Source organism: Danio rerio, chromosome 5 (assembly GCF_049306965.1).
Source record: "Danio rerio strain Tuebingen ecotype United States chromosome 5, GRCz12tu, whole genome shotgun sequence".
NCBI lineage: Eukaryota > Metazoa > Chordata > Actinopteri > Cypriniformes > Danionidae > Danio > Danio rerio.
In genome coordinates, this window is record NC_133180.1 from 21955477 (window position 1) to 21973525 (window position 18049).

At 40.2% G+C, this 18049-nt stretch overlaps 2 protein-coding genes across 10 annotated transcripts in view; one reads left to right on the plus strand and one right to left on the minus strand.

Annotated features, from left to right (window-relative positions):
• Positions 1 to 18049, plus strand: part of si:dkey-13n15.11 — a 25432-nt gene continuing 7383 nt past the window's right edge. For 3 of the 6 annotated variants that reach the window (XR_012406809.1, XM_068221423.2, XM_073952102.1), the window contains exons 1-5: positions 1 to 123; positions 479 to 722; positions 939 to 1088; positions 2219 to 2359; positions 15900 to 17828. Coding sequence is in view for 4 of the 6 variants with exons in the window: in XM_068221423.2 (XP_068077524.1) it covers positions 490 to 722; positions 939 to 1088; positions 2219 to 2359; positions 15900 to 17828 (2453 nt within the window). In the remaining 2 variants the exon portion in view is untranslated. Of the gene's footprint in view, positions 723 to 938; positions 1089 to 2218; positions 2360 to 15899; positions 17829 to 18049 lie in introns of all 6 variants that reach the window. The other 3 variants (XR_012406808.1, XM_009301436.5, XM_068221424.2) reach the window with 1 other exon arrangement.
• Positions 15652 to 18049, minus strand: part of LOC101886205 (uncharacterized) — an 18916-nt gene continuing 16518 nt past the window's right edge. For 3 of the 4 annotated variants that reach the window (XR_012406814.1, XR_012406817.1, XR_012406819.1), the window contains one exon: positions 15652 to 17512. The gene's annotated coding sequence lies outside the window, so the exon portion shown is untranslated. Of the gene's footprint in view, positions 17513 to 17649; positions 17814 to 18049 lie in introns of all 4 variants that reach the window. The other variant, XR_012406815.1, reaches the window with a different exon arrangement.

The following is an 18049-nucleotide window of genomic DNA, read 5'->3' on the forward strand; positions in this document are numbered from 1 at the left end:
CAGTTAACTGTACTATAGAAACAAACATGAGCAGGTTTTTCATCTTTAACACTTATGAACTTTTAAAGAGGACGGTATATGCTAACACTTAACAAACACAATCGAATTAAGGAAAAGTTAAAGGTAATTATGAACTTAACTAGTTTAACCAGCAAGTCGTATACATTCTTATTAACGTTACATTAAAATGTGGTGTCATTTAATACTGTTGAGAGTACTTTAGACCAAAACAAAACACATCCATGTCCAGACTTATATACACAGGATTCCTTCAGTTGTACGTTTCCCCGTTTGACGTTAGTGCTGCATAACGTTAATCATTAACCGCTATGAGGAAAATATACAGTCATGACTTTTAGTTTGAAATATAAGCTCTGCAAAGAAGTCTCGTGGTGATTTTTTTATAGTAACTTATTTGTCTCGTGGTGTTCAACTGTGCTGTGTATCGCCTAACGTTAAATCTTTTCGCGTAACTTAGTTGTGCTTATAATGGAGGAAGAAAAATCATTTTCGTCAAAGTCCAGTGTCTTTTTGGGGAGAGAGAAGGAGTGCGGTACTGCGTGTAAAATGAGTTTTACTGATGAGAAAGAGGAAGAGAGTGGGATCCATAATTTGCTCGAGAAAGCATCATCTCCAGTGCCTAGTTATGTGTCTTTAAAGAGTGACAGATCAATGGCTGAACCACCTAAATTCAGTGACGAAGCGAAACATTTTCCACTCAGGTGAGTCCAGCTGAATACACCTCTGTAAAAGTGATCATGTGTCAGAAAAATCCTTTCATAATAAACATTTAAAAAACGATTGTTGAATAACTGTAATTTTCGTGATTATATGATTTTTTTGGATTATTTTGTTTAGAGTATAGTCACTTTAAATATTTATGCACTATTTAATAAATTGTATTATTAATATAACAGTTAGCAATTTCTGCATTGCAGTCATTCAGAGAAAGAGGAGCAGAAATGTGCTGTTCACTACCAGTTCCAGGGTGCAGCATCATCTCTACCAAGCAATGTGTCTTTAAAGAGTGACAGATCAATGGCTGAACCTCCTAAATTTAGTCATGTAGCTCAACATTTGCAGTCCAGGTGAGTTCATACTAAATATGGGCCGGTATAAAATTCTGACAGTATGATAACCTTGGATAAAAATATCAGTTTCACGGTATCATAGTATTGTGATTACAGCTCTAAAATATATTGTTTTCAAGTGTCTTGGTTAGAACAATATAGAAAATTAAAAAATATATATTTTTATAATATTTTAAAACAGTAAACATGTCCGGCTAAACAATTAAAAATTAATCATTGACTTCTGCTGTCTTCATTAGTTTTAAAAACACATTTCTTTACTATTTAAAACAGCATCTTTAGATATTTCTTTCTGCTGGAGATACTGTTGTCTTAAAAAACAAAACTAAACAAAAATGTAAATAAAAAAATCTTACACATATCTTAGGAACAGTCAGGGACGGACTGGGACAAAAATTCAGCCCTGGCACCATAGCCACACCAGCCCACATTACCATACGTACTGTTTGTTTGACATTCTTGCCAGATTTTGATTATGTCCGCGTAACCTTTGATTGAGTCGGCCCCTTTCGAAACTATCACCGATTGGGCCAAATGCTTAACATTTACTATTAATTTTACTATTATTTACTATTATTACTATTATTACCATCATCAACGTCATCATAATATTCACATGTTGCACGAGATAAAAGCTGCCTGCATATAAAAACAATACATATAAAAAATAATAATAAAATAAAAATAAAAAACTGACCGGCCCACATTTAAAAAAATGGTCCGGCCCTTCTGGCATTTGCCAGAATTGCCAGATGGCCAGTCCGCCCCTGGGAACAGTATTGCAGAAAATGTTGGCGGTTTCAAAACCTTGACTCTTCCAAACCGCGGTATACCTTGAACACGGTTATCGTCCCATGCCTAGTTCATACATACATATACATTTTTGATTCTCTATGGTTTTCAGTAATTAATTAAAATTGATAAAGAATAGATACATTAGGTGGTCTTCTTTGTAATTGCTTTACTAACTTTAAAGCTGTTCTGTAATATAGCTGTTCAGTTGAAAATCTCATGCATTGTTGACATGCTAAGCTCAAAAACTACTGTTAAAAGCATTCTGTAATGTGTATATATTAACCTGTAGTCTTAAGTCGTAGTTATGTATCTTTTTTTATATGTATTTTCAGTCTTTCAGAAAAAGTAGAAGTCTGTGCTGTTCACCATCGGAGACTGTCATCTACAATATCAAGCTATGTGTCTTTAAAGAGTGACAGGTCTATGGCTGAACCTCCTCGATTCAGTGATGCATCAGAACAATTTAAATATGGGTAAGTTTACACCTTTAAAGGGTCACGAAACACCAAAACACATTTTTTGAGCTGTTGACAGTCGTATATGTGTCCCACACTGCTAAAAACGCTATTAGGACACATATTTCACTAAAAAGTGTAAATTGGTTGTTTTTGCGTTATTTCAAGCAAATTCGTACTTCCGGTTTGAAACGAATTTTTGAAGCTGCGTCACGGTCATTACATAATAGCGTTGTATTCCAGCGTGCAGACTGGGTGTCTGTGCCAGAGTGTGTCTTATTACGTCTTACAGTGTGATGCATTAATGCATGAGTAAGGCTTGGTTCAAACAAATCAGCGTGCTCTATTGTGCAACTTCATTAATATTCATTACTATCACCGTGTTTACAGGACAGAGACGCCACGTTGTGTTGGCAAAACAAGCATGAAGTGTTGCTTTTATAGTTTGCTGCAGTTAAGTTTCGTTTTCATTTTCTCTCTGTGAGAGCTCAGACTCACGTGTGGATTAACAGTGTACGCGACGCTCGACAACAATAACTTGCGTGTCTAAGGAGGAACATTGTTTACCTGAGAGCTGTTCTCATCTGCAAACGCTGAGATCCGGATTCGCTTTTAGTATTCTCTTCATAAAGACGCGGCTCAAGTTGCTGGTGATTGTCCTGTCTCTACAGATTTGGTAAGTGAGTGACCAGTGCTCTTTGTTTAACTATTGCACCGGGTGTAAACACGTTAGCACCACAACCAAACTTTAACCTCGTGTAGGGTTTTTACCGCATTTAGTGACCAGAATAACACACGCGGCTTTCTGACACTACCTGCCGTGTGCATCTAAGTTTCTAGGAAATGCGGAGGTTTTTTTTCTCTCATTCGCCGTGCGGTATCAAACATTGCATGAAAAATACACGCTTAGAGCAGCTCCTCGAATCAAATATCTCGTTTGTCGCGAGGGGCATGAATGAATTCCCTGAATGAAAGAGCCAAACTGCAGTTAAAGTCCACCATTTAATAATTTGGCAAATAATTCGACTACAGATGTCCATGTAGGTTAAACACCATCACTTTCTACTGTGTGTGTGTGAATTTTGACTCTGAAACTCGCACGTGCCCAAATAGACACTCCCACACCATCCCCCTTTTCTTCCTTCGACACTCCCCCCTAAACAGAGCTGGACACACCCACTTTTCTGACTTTTTCCAAAGTAGAGGTGTGAAAACACCCTGCTGAAACGAAGGGGTTTCATGGCCCTTTAAATAACTAAAGAGAAATCTTAAAGCAAAAAAAAAAAAAAAACTTTGCCAAAAAAAACTTTGGCGTCAACTCGATGTAATGTAGTGTAGTGGGCCCGTAGCTGGTCATTTCCACCCAGAGTGTTTTACAGGAGCTAGGAACCGATCAGACATGAAGGCCAATTAGCCAATTGTTATATTTATTTTCTTACAAGAGCAGTCTGTCCCACCCAACGCAACCCTACCGGACACACCTTAATCCTATCTCCTGGTTTTTACCTGTGGTGAACAGACAGCCTGTCCCATGTGTTCCAGATGGCCAAGGTGCACAATAATAGTTTTCTCATAAGCCATTGATAGACATCCAGACAAGAATATGGTGCCCCAACATTTATGCTGTCTTACATGGGCAGTCATTTCCTTATTGTTCAGCATGCAGACTGTGCATTAACTGGCAACTTTGCCACTACTAGTCTATGAACTCTTGGTCTTTTAACAGTCATGCTGCCTAAATGTAGTGCCATGACTTTTTTATTTTGAAGGGACATTCATAACTTGATCCTTCAGACTGATGCAAGATCTCTGGATGCACGCTATAAACGCAGTGCAGTGGGCCCGTAGCTGGTCAGTTGCGCCCAGAATGTTTCATCGGTGCTAGGAACCATTCAGACATAAAGTCCAATCAGACACTTGTTGTATTTAATTTCATAGTAGAGCAAAAAGTGTAAAACTATTTTTGTCATATTTCGGCAGCTTGGGTTGTGAGATGTGTCCCACCCTCCGCAACCCACAGGACACACCCTAATCCTATTTCCCGGTTTTTACCTGGGGTGAACAGACAGCCAGTCCCATGTATTCCAGATGGCCACGGTGCACAATAAAAGTGTTTTCATCAGCCATTAATAGTCATCCAGTCAAGAATGTAGTGCCCTAATGTAGTAAACCTTATTACATGTAGATTTTCTACTGGTTGAAGCGGTCAAATATGGACCAGATTCCGGTCAGAGAATCAGGAGGGCAGGAGAAATGTTGACGTTTGAAACATTTATTTTCTCCAACATAATCATCAGATTGCTCGATTATGGGTAATGGTAGTGAGTAATGGATAAGGTGTAATGGTTTGTATAAAATGAACACATTACAGAAAACACAACATAAGCAGGAGCAGTGATGGAGAACATAACAGCAGGTCCCATAAACTAATTGTCCCCACTAGAAACATGCAACAAACTTTAGTTCCTAGTCCATCAAGCAGGCTTTCTGACACAGCCGCCCCCAATTATCTGAAGAGATAATTGAACATTAAGAAAGTCTGTCAGGGGTGGTTGTGTCATTGTCCTCAAGAGGAAGAAGTGGGATGAGTTGCACGACTGGACGAGTGTATGTTTTGTCCTTAACCTTGATTCTGACCACTCGAATGCGGCCATCAGCTCCAGGTAAAGCCTCTGTTACAGTTCCTACAGGCCAATGGGAACATGGAAGCCGTGGATCTACCCTAAGTACAACTTGTCCTACTACCAGTTCCTTCCCATCTGTTATCAACTTTTGACGCCCTTGCATGCTTGGTAGGTATTGACGGATAAAGGTAGCCCAGAAACAATCTGCTAGCACCTGACTATGTCTCCATCTTCGTCTTCCAAGCAGGTTACTAAAATCATACAAGACCTGGGGTAGCGAGGCATCTCGGCGACCCATGAGCAGTAGGAGTCATAGGGTCTACATCCGCAATATCTGAAGATACGTATCCGAGTGGCTTGGAGTTTAGAATGTTTTCCACTTCCACCAGAAGGGTTTTCAGAACTGGTTCTGGCACTGACTGCTCTCTGAGGATTACTTGGAGTGCAGTCTTAACTGATTTTATCTCATGCTCCCAAGTCCCTCCGAAGTGAGGAGCATTTGGGGGGTTATGGTGAAACCTGATTTTCTGCTGTGCCAGCTGTTCCTGTAGCTTTGGTGACATGGCCTCAAAGGATTTAGGTAACTCCTGATCACCTCCGATAAAGTTGGTGCCATTATCACACAATAGCTCCATAGGTTTGCCTCGTCGGGCTATAAAATGGCGCAGGGAAAGAAGGAAAGCATCACTGTCCATATGCTCCAACAGATCCAGATGTACACAACGTGTTGTTAGACATTTGTAAATGATCCCCCATCTTTTCTCCTGTCGGCGTCCAATCTTGACTGCATATGGTCCAAAGCAGTCCACACCTGTAGAATAAAATGGTGGCTTATACCGATTTAATCTACAGGGGGGAGATTTGCCATTCGTGGAGTTTGAGGTTTGGCTCACCATATCCGACAATCTTGACGGGTATGCTGATGCTTACAAACTGCTTGTCGATCTCGAAGGATTCAATACTGGCGGTGCAATTCTGCCAGAACCCTCTCTGAGCCAGGGTGAAGGAGTTGTTGGTCCGTTTCTTTAATCAACAATTTTGTAATTTGATGGCTAGGGTCTAACACGATTGGGTGTATGGCCTCCAAGTCAAAATCACCAGCACGTCGTAGTTGCCCGCCCACTCTAATGAGACCAGTAGCATCATCATATTCTGGAGCAAGTGAGCTTAAGTGACTGTTTGGTGAAACAGGATGTCTAGCCTTTGGATGTTTAACTTCCATAGGAAAGGAGTCCATCTGAGCCTGTGCCAGAAGTAACTTTTCCGCTTCAATATACTCAGAAGCCTTTTTAGGGGAGTCTGTGTCGGCAGCCGCCCCATGTAGGGATCTACTAGTGGCCTGAACGAGCTCTTGCCATGTGTGAAAGATGACTGGAACTGGTAGAGAAACACTGGGTACTGAAGCAGGTCCGATAGAGGCTGATTTTTTTTTTAGCTCATTGCAATCAGGTTCAGCTTTAGTTTTAGGCATTGATGGCCATTGATCAGGTGACTGGATCAGGAAGGCTGGACCTAAGCTCCATTGATGGGGGCCTGCTATCTCTGTCAGGGTAAGGCCTTGTGTGATGTGGTTGGCAGGGTTGTGATTTGACTCAACATACAGTACTTCCACTCAGCCATCTCTGTTAAATTCTGTATTTCTGTCACCCGTGTCCCTACAAACACTTTGTAGTTTCACGATTCGGATGTTAACCAATACAACACTGTTGTAGAATTAGACCAGAAAGTGATCTTGTGGATTGGTAGCATCAACTCAGCTTGGATTACTTTCCCCAATTGCGCCCCAGTAAGGGCAGCACATAACTCCAAACGTGGCAAAGATAGGCATTTGCGAGGCGCGGCTCTAGACCTGGCCGAGACAAAGGTAATATGGATTTGTCCTTGCTCATCGGTGGTGCGTAGATAGGCCACTGAACCATAGGCTCTTTCCGACGCATCACTGAAGACATGAAGCTCTCGTATAGCCGATTGGTTGTCAGCAGAGGCCGGGGTATATGCCCAAGGGAACTATATCTTGGTAAGTGTAGGGAATTCTACTACCCAGGTGAGCCAAGTATTTCTGAGAGGTGATGGCTCTACGGGGTCGTCCCAACCAAGGTTGTGCTTCCAGAGGTCCTGGATGATAACCTTGGCTCTAGTAGTGAATGGCGTTATGAACCCTAAAGGGTCGTACTGACTCGCCAATGTTTTATAAATGTTCCTCAGGGTAGGTTCAACAGTCTCCACAGAACGCAAGTTGTACCCCAAGGTGTCATTGATGCAGTCCCACCACAACCCAAGAGTGGGCTCCTGAAGATGAGTACTGCTTTGTGCTAACCAGCGCTCACTACTGGCAGACCTGGCCTCTGAAGGTAGATGTTCGGTTCCGCATTGTACATTGCATGCCCACTGTCTAATTTCAAAGCCACCTTCAGAAAGGAGCTGGCGTAACCCATCTACTATCACTTTAGCCTCACTCGCTGTTGGTACACTAGCAAGGCAGTTGGCAACATAAAAGGAATGTTCCACAATATCAACCAATTAAGTTTTACCCTCTTTGTGCTCTTGGACGTGGTGTTGGAGGGCATGAATGGCACAACAGGGATTACACGTTGTGCCAAATGGAAGCACCTGCCATTCATATATTTCAGGTTCTGCATCTCTGCACATTCCTCTCCAGAGGAAACGTAGCACAGATTTGTCTCCTGGCAACAAATGGACCTGGTGGAACGTACCGTTGATGTCCCCACTGATAGCAACTGTGTGCTGGCGGAATCTCAGGAGGACACCTAGTAAGGATGGTCCCAACATTGAACAGCTGATCATTCAAAGACTGTCCATGGTGTTGGAAGGAGCAGTTAAAGAAAATTCTGTCTTTACCATTATGGTGCACCATGTGGTGCGGAATGAACCAGGACTCTTCACTTTGGTTTGCTTCCTCTGCCGTTAATTTTGCTACATAACCAGCTGACTCCAATTTAGTAATCTCACTGCAGTAGACTTTGGCCCTTTCAGGATCCCTTTCAAGGGTACGCTCAGTACGGCGTAAACTTGCGAGAACGGCTGTTTTATCGGCGGGGAGTAAGGTTCGAGGGGTCCGTCTCAGTTATGGTGTAGCATATCGTACACAGTCCACAGTCACTCTGACGGTTGCATTCTGCAGCAAAGTGTAAGCCTCCTTGTCCTGTTTGGACCTGGTAACCATCTTGGTGTTGTATGAGAGTGTTTCAACATGTGGAGAGACTCTGGCAGGTGTACACAGACTATCACAGGTGGGAACTGACATCATATGAAGACACTGCTGACTTCCTCTTGAGGGCTGCATCGGACTTATGGGGCCTTGGAGAGACCATTCAAGTTGTGTACGAACAGCAATGGGTCCCCCTGGTGGGCCCTTGCATACAGGCTGAACTGGTGTCAGGAGTTGCGGCATGTCGGACCCAATGAGGAGCAGTGGTTTCACTCTATCTATGGGAGGCAGTGGCAGATCCTTTAGGTGTCGATAAGCCCTTTGCAGAGCAGCCACTGGGTAATTGTGTTCCGTTAGACACAGACCTGTGGCAGTGAATGCGTTGGGTATCGCAAACTTCTTTGTAGGATTGAATACAGATGACACCTCAAATGATACAGATAATCCAGTAAGTTCAGTGTGACACTGGTGAATGGTCTGCAGCTGGAGCAGTTCAGGGGTACCAAATAATTTAAGCTGTTGCACAACTGGCTGGAGCACTAATGTTCTCTCTGATCCATCATCGAGAACGGCATGGGTTTCCATAGTTCTTCGACCACTTTGTTGCAGGACTTTAACCACTTTTTAGCATGACCTTAGGGGAACGGTTAGGTTGATCCAGATAAATTTTGGTAGGTGGCAAACTGACCATGAGAACAGCTCTAGAAGGGTCCTGAACTGAATCATGTAGAACGGTAAGATGTAACTTTTTGCAGACACTGCATGGGCGCTTAAGGTTGCAGACTGCCATGTCATAAGTTCGACCACACCTCCAGCAGAGCTTTCCCTCTCTAATCCAAGTGGTAACTTGAGCTGTAGTTAGTTTCTTAAACTGTTCACATGAATTCAGGTAATGGTCTCTGCTATCACAATGAGGACAATATGGCAAGGGCTTTGACTCTGTGCTAGATCTCTGTGCTGCAGTATCAGGACTTCTTATGCTTCTCTCGCTGGTCAACAGGACAGGTGTGAATTGCTCCTTTGGACAGAAATATGTCGTGGGTTTACCTTGAGACTTGGCTAGGTCACTCAGAAACAAAGCTGCAGCTTGGCTGGAAATTTGCTTCGCCTGGGACTTAATCTCTAACCAGGTGGCCAGATCGGGGAGTGTATAGGTTCTGTCTGTGCCTGTCTGGAGGATACCCCGGCTTAAACAGTATTCAACGAAGTTGTCACGATAGGCAGGTGGTAACTTGCTGAGTAGTCGATCCACATGAGAGCCACACATAAGCTCGTACCCATTTTGACCTTCAAGGGTCCTCAACATGCCTACTAATGACTGGACTGAAAAGCCGAAGATGTCAAAGGCATTAGCATCACCCAGTCTAAGTGGTGGGCTATTCATTAGGGCACCCAGCTCTGACTGTGCGAGTTGTCTTGGCTGTCCGTACTTGTCCTGAAGTCCTTGTAGTGCAGCTGAGTATGGATGTGAATGATACATATAAGCTTTCGCTAGCTGCTATGCGCTGGGTAGCTTCAAATGACTTAACAGTAAATGATATTTATACTGCTCACTAAAGTAGCTGTGATTACTGAACAAATTATCCAGGGCCAGTTTTAACAAGGCAAAGTCTCTTTCATTACCACTCTCAAATACTGGTAGCTTGGGTTGTGGTATGCCATAAGCTGAGGCAAACAGTAGCTCTGTACTAGGGTATGTGTGGGGAAATGGCATGAATCTTGAGCCAGTTTTGTTTGGGAGTATCTCTACAGTATGGCTTGCTCCTGAGGTTGATCGGGATGCTAACGGCAGCCTCTTGTGTAATTCCCCTGGGATTGCTTCATCTGCCGCCCCTGCAGGTATGGAACAATCTTCTGCGGTTAGACCCATCTCGTCATCGGTATTAACGAATTCTCATTGCTCAGGGTTGCATGCAGGCCTTTCACAAATGGAAGTCCCAAGCCTTTTTGACAGCCGAGGTACCGTTAGGAATTGTTCCCTCCCGCCGCGAGGTTATAACAATAGATGCGTCCCTTATGGGTTGGGGGGCAGTATGAAACCACAGAGGTATCAGCGGCAGATGGTCAAGGCACCATATCAATGAACTGGAGATGCAGGCAGTTTTGCTGGCCCTGAGGCATTTTCTTCCTGTTTTTAGCGGGGCGACATGTCCTAATCCGGTCAGAAAACACATTGACGGTGTTCAATTGGAATCTCCAAGGAGGTACAAGGTCAAAAAGTTTGTTGCGTCTCACACAAATGATTATCACATGGTCTATTTCTCGGTTTGCATCACTAAGGGCTGTTTATCTGCCTAGGGCTGTTTCACTGCAGATGCTCTGTCCAGGAATCGGATCGATCCAGGGGAGTGGAGACTTCATCCGTATGTAGTCCAGGACATTTGGACAGAGTTTGGCAGGGCAGAAGTAAACCTATTTGCGATGAGAAACACAACTCATTGCCCGTTGTGGTTTGCTCAGGTGGGAGTGCGTCCTGTCTTAACGGGCTGGACCCTGTCACATGACTGGCCAAACTGCCTTCTTTATGCTTTTCCTCTGATACCTCTGATATGGGAGACACTGCACAGGATTGCCCAGGGCAGACACCGTGTGCTTCTAAAAGCACCACGGTGGCTGTCCAAACCATGATTTCCCTTGCTCCTAAAGTTGGTGAACCAATCGAGGCAATTTCCAGGCAGGAGGGACCTGTTGTCTCAACTAGATGGTCATATTTGGCATCCAGATCCAGCACGTCTACAGTTATGGGTGTGGCCTCTGGGACCAACCCTTTATTAGAAGAATGTGAGCCTTCAGTCATCCATACAGTTCTTAACGCAAGGGCAGCTTCTAGAAGGAAGCTTTATGCTTACTGATAGAAGTCATTTTGTTCATGGTGTGCGACTCCGAATCTATAATCCTGTGCAATGCAAAGTTCCAGTAGTTTTAACCCTTTTACAAGGGCTGTTAGAGAGTGGCCAGGCTTCTTCCACACTAAAGGTCTACATGGCAGCCATCTCGGCTCATCATGCATCTGTAAATGGTTCCTCTTTAGGATCTGATGACAGTGATGACGGCAATTGGGATATGGGAATGATTAGGAGGCCATAATGGACAGAGGCCAGTGGGCAGATTTGGCCAGGATGCCGGGGTTAAACCCCTTCTCTTTTTCGAAGGACATCCTGGGATTTTTAACAACCACAGAGAGTCAGGACCTTGGTCATCTGAAAGCCGGTGCTCATTGAGCAGTATAGCGTCCCCGTCACTATACTGGGGCATTAGGACCCACACAGACCGCAGGTTGAGCGCCCCTTGCTGGCCTCACTAACACCACTTCCGGCAGCAACCAAGCTTTCCAATGTGGTCTCCCATCCAAGTACTGACCAGGCGCAGCCCTGCTTCGCTTCAGTGGGCGACCATGTGAGAGTTGCAGAGAGCTAGCTGCCGTCTATTAAGAGCATATATATATATAGCTTATAGCAAACCGTCCCCGAACAATAACTAACTGAGAGAAAAGAAAAATTAAACTTGCTTAATCTTAATTTATACACAGACACAACCTATTGGCTAGAAACGGTAATACACATCTCCATAATCTATCAAAACTTTGACATATATGAAAATACAACATAAATGTGCCTGCATTTAAACTTATATAAATATACATACTTACATTTGTTCTTTAAATACTCTGAAGCATAATAACATCTATCTTTAAAAATATACATATACAAACAATAGTGACACATACTGGTAAGTCCTACAAATATAAAGGATTAAAATATTACAAAACATATTATTTTCTAGTCTGCATAAATTTAAAAACCACTGCCTTTATGCCTTCTTCATCCCGGGAGGCTTTTCCAATTCATTCATTACAATTTGCTTTTGTATAATGTAATCATTATTAGCAGTATTATCTTTTATACCCATATTTATATTTGTTTTTATTAAAAACAAGCTTAGATTTGTCCATCTGTCAGGTTTCAGACCATATGTGGCACAGCATGTGTATTTGGATATAACTCAGGTTTTTGACCACACTTCGTTATTATTGTTTATTTATTGGTTTACTGGAAATTAAAACTGAATTAAGAAATAGTTTTGAAGCAAATCTTTGCACTTGACAAACGAAATTAATTATTTATAGGCTAATTGATTTCTGTGCGTACAAGATTTCCCTATTCACAAGAGCGAAAGTGAAAGTAGATTATGAGATGCCTTATCTCTCATTCTCACGCTGCAGATGCTCTGTTTAACTGTTTTCTCTCTAGTGAAATGCTCAGTTTTTCCACTTACAAAGTCATCATGTAAATAACAAATGCACTTATGGCGTGACACAAGTGGCTCTTAAAGGGAATGGGAGACGAGACTCTGAAGGGTTTATTCTCAAAACACACCTATAACTCATTAAGAAAATAAGCTCAATCCTTTTAGATCATGCGCCACGGCGCAAAGCGGATTTTTCTGTCCTTATATTAGCAAAAGTAGATTCTGACACGCCTGCTGCCGCCCCTGCGCTTTGCACTTTGCATGGAACGTCAAAATAAGGCCCTCATTGTTCTTTGTTAATTTTCTATACAGACACCCCTTCTGATTCTCATATAAATCTGTTAATACATTTCTTTTCCACCATTAGACATGACAAATATACTTTACTATCTCCTCACATGAGCGAAAATCAGGTCAGTCCCTTGAAATACAAGAAAACTGCTACCTTTAGCTTTCTGTTTAGATTTTTCCACTCATCACTGAAATTACAGGAATGGTTTATTTTGCTTTAAAGCCCAATATGTGTCAAGGTAATCCACTTATTTTAAGTTGATTTTATGGCGGATAATAATTAGTCTTTTAGCAAGATACTGATGCTATGCTTGAAAATTTCTCTATGGTGGATTATTTTTTAGAGAAGGATGAGTAAGAGTTTTCTTTTGAACTTGATTTTTTGCTATATACATGTATGTAGGTAACGTGATTGTCTGTGTATATACAGCCAGTGTAATGCGAACACATAAAACATACATTTGTAATTTAGAGTAAAAAAAACTATAATGTTTAAGTAGCTTTTTATCAAAATACTCAGTATTAGGTCTCAACCCTATACTATCATAAATTGTCATAATGAATCAGAAATTGGTTGGGATTTTAAAATTATATTTTATATATTTATATATATATTATATTATGTTTATTAACATTGGCTACTGATATTTGATTTTACAAATACAGCCGTTGTACCATGCTCAATAGTTTCTTGCTTTTTAGAAGTTCAAAATTTAAAAATTAGACATGTTTTACTAAACTTTAATAATTTCCCCATGAATTTATCACTGAAAAAGGGAGAATGTCAGCTTTAATCTTTTGGTATATGGCACATAGCCTGGATAATTATGACTTAGATGTATATACAAAAGCATTTCTTTAAATTTGAATGTTAATGATTTAATAACTGGCTTAGATTTTCATTACTGGATTAATAATTCTTCAAAAATTCTTGTAACACATTTAAATGGTTGTTTGTCGCCACCTTTTGGCGCAAGAATGTAATTCCATAAAAGAAAAAACATCAAATGGCTTTCAAACGGTTACATTAATCATTACCATAAACATCCGCGTTCATATCTGAATTTTCAACAGTTATCTTAGTACTTGTATCTGATTGTTTTTGAATCAGAAGTTAAAAAGAACTGCTTATAAAGATGAAACTTGCAACTCGCGATCATGTAGTAGGCTATAATTAAGGTCGCGTGGGTATTTGAAGCGAGATTTTTAAATAAAATGTTGCTAGTTCAATAGTTCGTGGTTTTAGATGAGCTGAATTTAACATTACATACACAAAAGGGTGTAGAACCGCCCCTGATTTAGGCCTTCAACTTTAACTTAATAATAGCCTATGTTTTGTGTTTTGTGCAGTTACTTGTTGTCGATTCCTCCTGCATATGATAGTCAAATCCGAGATATGCTGCAGAAATCTGCTCCAGAAGCTGTATAGTCGATGTTTCCTTCATTCCTGCAACTCTAATTTCTCTTCACTACTGAGTTGCCAGACTTCTAAATGGAACTCTTGGTTCCATGACGTCATCAAGACTGAAGCTGACATATGACATTTTAAATATATTGTTTTTCAAATATTTCCCCGTGCTCCCTTCCAAGATAGCAGAATAAATGTTCATTGAAACTATTATTAAAACGTTAAATGCTATCATTGCTTTTTGTTAGCATTTTGCACCCTGAATTAATGTTATTTTAAAGACTATCCTCTGACATTTAGATCAAAATGGTCACAAAATCAGCATAACTTCAAAAACAAAATTCTTAAATTATATTTTATCCTATTTTAAGTATGATTTTATTCTAATTAGTGTTTTCGCTGTCTCCTTTTTATCAGAGATTTGTTAGCTGTTAACTTGTTATAGCTAAATGTTGCTAATTAAGTATATATGTATCTATAAAAATAATGATTGTGTATATATATATATATATATATATATATATATATATATATATATATATATATATATATATATATATATATATATATATATAAATTTAAGTAAAATAATGTTTTGGCTAAATGATTCAAAATTCAAAAAATATTCATTCTTTGGTTAAAAAATGTAAAGGTTACTTTTGAATCTTCTCTGAACATTTTAAAAAACAAAGCATACAAAATCATCAAAAATTAAAACCTGCAATTGCAATATTAAAAACTATTGGATTGATATGTTTTGAATCATCAAAGAAGACCTTTTTTAGGGTTTGTAAATATTTTTACTACTAAAACTCCATGAATTTTCCAAGACTTTAAAGTACATTTTCATGATATAAGGTTTCATGTAATGCCAAAGTGTGCGGTAAATAATGAGAAATTCAATGCGTGTTCACATTTATTACTGCATATTGTAAAACATGCAACAATCTATTTAATTTACATTATTTTATATCTATGAAAATTTAGATAATGCCCAATAATGTGAGAGTACAGTATGTGACTGACCAAGGACAGAAAGAAAAGCAACCCACAGTTGAAGGGATAAGATTTCTTCAACACATTTCTGAACATAATAGTTTTAATTACCCATTTCTAATGACTGATTTGTTTTATCTTTGCTATTTTGACAGTAAATAATATTTGACAAGATATTTTTCAAGACACTTCTATACAGCTTAAAGTAACATTTAAAGGCTTAACGATGTTAGTTAGGTTAACTAGGTAGGTTAGGGTAATTAGGCAAGTCATTGTATAATGATGGTTTGTTCTGTAGACTATCGAAAAATATAGCTTAAAGGAGCTAATAGTTTTGACCTTAAAATGTTTTTAAAAAATTAAAAAACTGCTTTTATCTTAGCCGAAATCAAAACAAATAAGACTTTCTCCAGAACAAAAAAATATTATCAGAAAAACTGTGTAAACTTTCTTGCTCTGTTAAACATCATTTAAGAAATATCTAAAAAAAAAAAAAAAAAAAAATCAAAGGGGGGCTAATAATTCTGACTTCAACTGTATTTTTTTCTAAAGCTACAAAAGAAGCCAAACGCCGTTATGTAAATTTAGTTTCTTTTCAAACTGAATTTAATTTGCATTTGTCAATGTAAACACTGCCATGGCTCTGTACACGTAGAGGACAGAATGCAATTTATGTGTTGTCACATTCAAACAAGACAAAGCAGTCTGTGGGTGTTCAGTGTAGCCTATAGCATTTTCTCAATATGAAGTTCTACATAGCAATATTATTTCAATTGATTTCATTCTTCTATTTGTTTTTGATCTCTTTTGTCTTTTTTTTAGCCACAGGGTAGTTCAAGATCAGCCTGAGTGCCCACAGCCAGGGTCCAGTTCTGCTGGAGAGCAGCTCAACATTTTCCAATCAGTAGATGAAATCTCTCAGCGTATCAAAGAGCATCACAAAACCAGCATAAAGCAGAAGTATGAGAGTTTATGCGAAGGATTCAACAAACAAGAAAACAAAACCCTCCTGAATAAGATTTACACACAGCTTTATATAATAGAGGGAGAGAGAGAAGGGGTGAATGAAGAACATGAGGTTGTGCAAATTGAAAAGGCCAAGACTGAACGCTTACAAGGCACTCCAATTAACTGCAATGACATTTTTCAGCCCGTACATGATCCATGTTATGGAAGAAGTGATGAGAAAGACAAAGTGAGGACTGTTCTCACCAAAGGAATTGCTGGAATTGGAAAAACCGTCTCTGTGCAGAAGTTCATTCTGGATTGGGCTGAGGGAAAAGCAAATCAGGATGTCGATTTTCTCTTTGTTCTTCCATTTCGGGAACTTAACTTAGTTAAAGATGACCAATACAGTCTTCACAAACTTCTGCTTGACTTTCATCCAGAACTTTTGGAGATAAACACTAGGATTTATGATTTATGTAAAGTCTTGTTTGTCTTTGATGGTCTGGATGAAAGTAGAATTACCCTGACATTTTCACACTGTGAGAAGATTTCTGATGTGTCCACAAGCTCATCTGTGAGCATGTTGTTGTCAAATCTCATCAAGGGGGAGTTGCTGCCCTCTGCTCTCATCTGGATCACATCCAGACCCGCAGCAGCCAGCCATATCCCCTCACATTACATCAGCCGTGTGACAGAAGTGCAAGGATTCAGTGACCCTCAAAAGGAGGAATATTTCAGGAAGAGGATCAGCAACCAGGATCAGGCCAGCAGAATCATCTCACACATTAGAGCAGCAAGAAGCCTTCACATAATGTGCCATATACCGGTCTTCTGCTGTATCACAGCCACTGTGCTTCAGAACATCCTGGAACAGGATCTCAGTGCAGAAATCCCTAAAACATTAACAGAGATGTACATACATTTTCTGATCATCCAGACGGATGTGAAGAGGCAGAAGTTTGATCAGAATGTCGAGGGAATTGAGAAAGATCTAAAATTGCTGCTGGAGGCAAGCAGAGATTTGATATTGAAACTTGCTGAACTGGCTTTCAAAGGTCTGATGAATGGTCATGTCCTGTTTTATGATGAGGACCTGAAAGCGTGTGGCATAGATGTCAATGAGGCCTGTGTGCACTCCGGGTTTTGCACTGAGTTCTTTGATGAGGAATCTGTGATCAAGTCAAGGAAGGTCTACTGCTTTGTTCATTTGAGCTTTCAAGAGTTTTTTGCAGCACTTTTTGTGTTTTCCAGCTATCTGAACAAGAGCAGTGATGTCCTGAAGATATTCCAAAAGAAGAAAGGGAGAAGAAAGGTCAAACTGCAGTCTGATGAGGTTTCGCTGGATGTGTTTCTGAATGGTGTGGTGGATGAAGCACTGAAGAGTGATAATGGACATCTGGATCTTTTCCTTAGATTTCTTCATGGCCTCTTGCTGGAGTCAAATCAGAGACTTCTCCAAGGTCTGCTCACACACATGGAGGACGACCCTGAAAGCATGACAAAAGCGATGAAAAACCTCAAACAGAGTCAAAAGCAGAATGTTAGACCAGAAAGGTGGATTAATCTGTCACACTGCCTAATTGAAATGAAGGACACTTCTGTTTCTGAGGATATTCAGGCGTACCTTAAAAATGAAGGAAAAAGAAAAATATATTTGTCTTCCCCCCACTGTTCAGCGCTGGCTAACATGCTTCTGATGGCAGAGGATGTGCTGGAAGAGCTAGACCTCAAGAAATACAACACAACATCCATGCAGGCTCTGAGGAGACTGATACCAGCTGTGAGGAACTGCAGAAAGGCAATGTGAGTTTTAATGAATGATAAGAAAAAAAGAAATTAAAGGGGTCATGAACTGTTTCATTATTTTGTGCTGTTCTCTTAAAGTCCACATATAATATAGATTTAAAAACAACAACATTATTTAGAAGTTACAGGGTATTTCTGTTCTATTTTGACCCTCTCGTGTCAATCGATATGTAATAACAGAAAATAAACGTACTTACTTTACATTAAAAAGTTAGTTA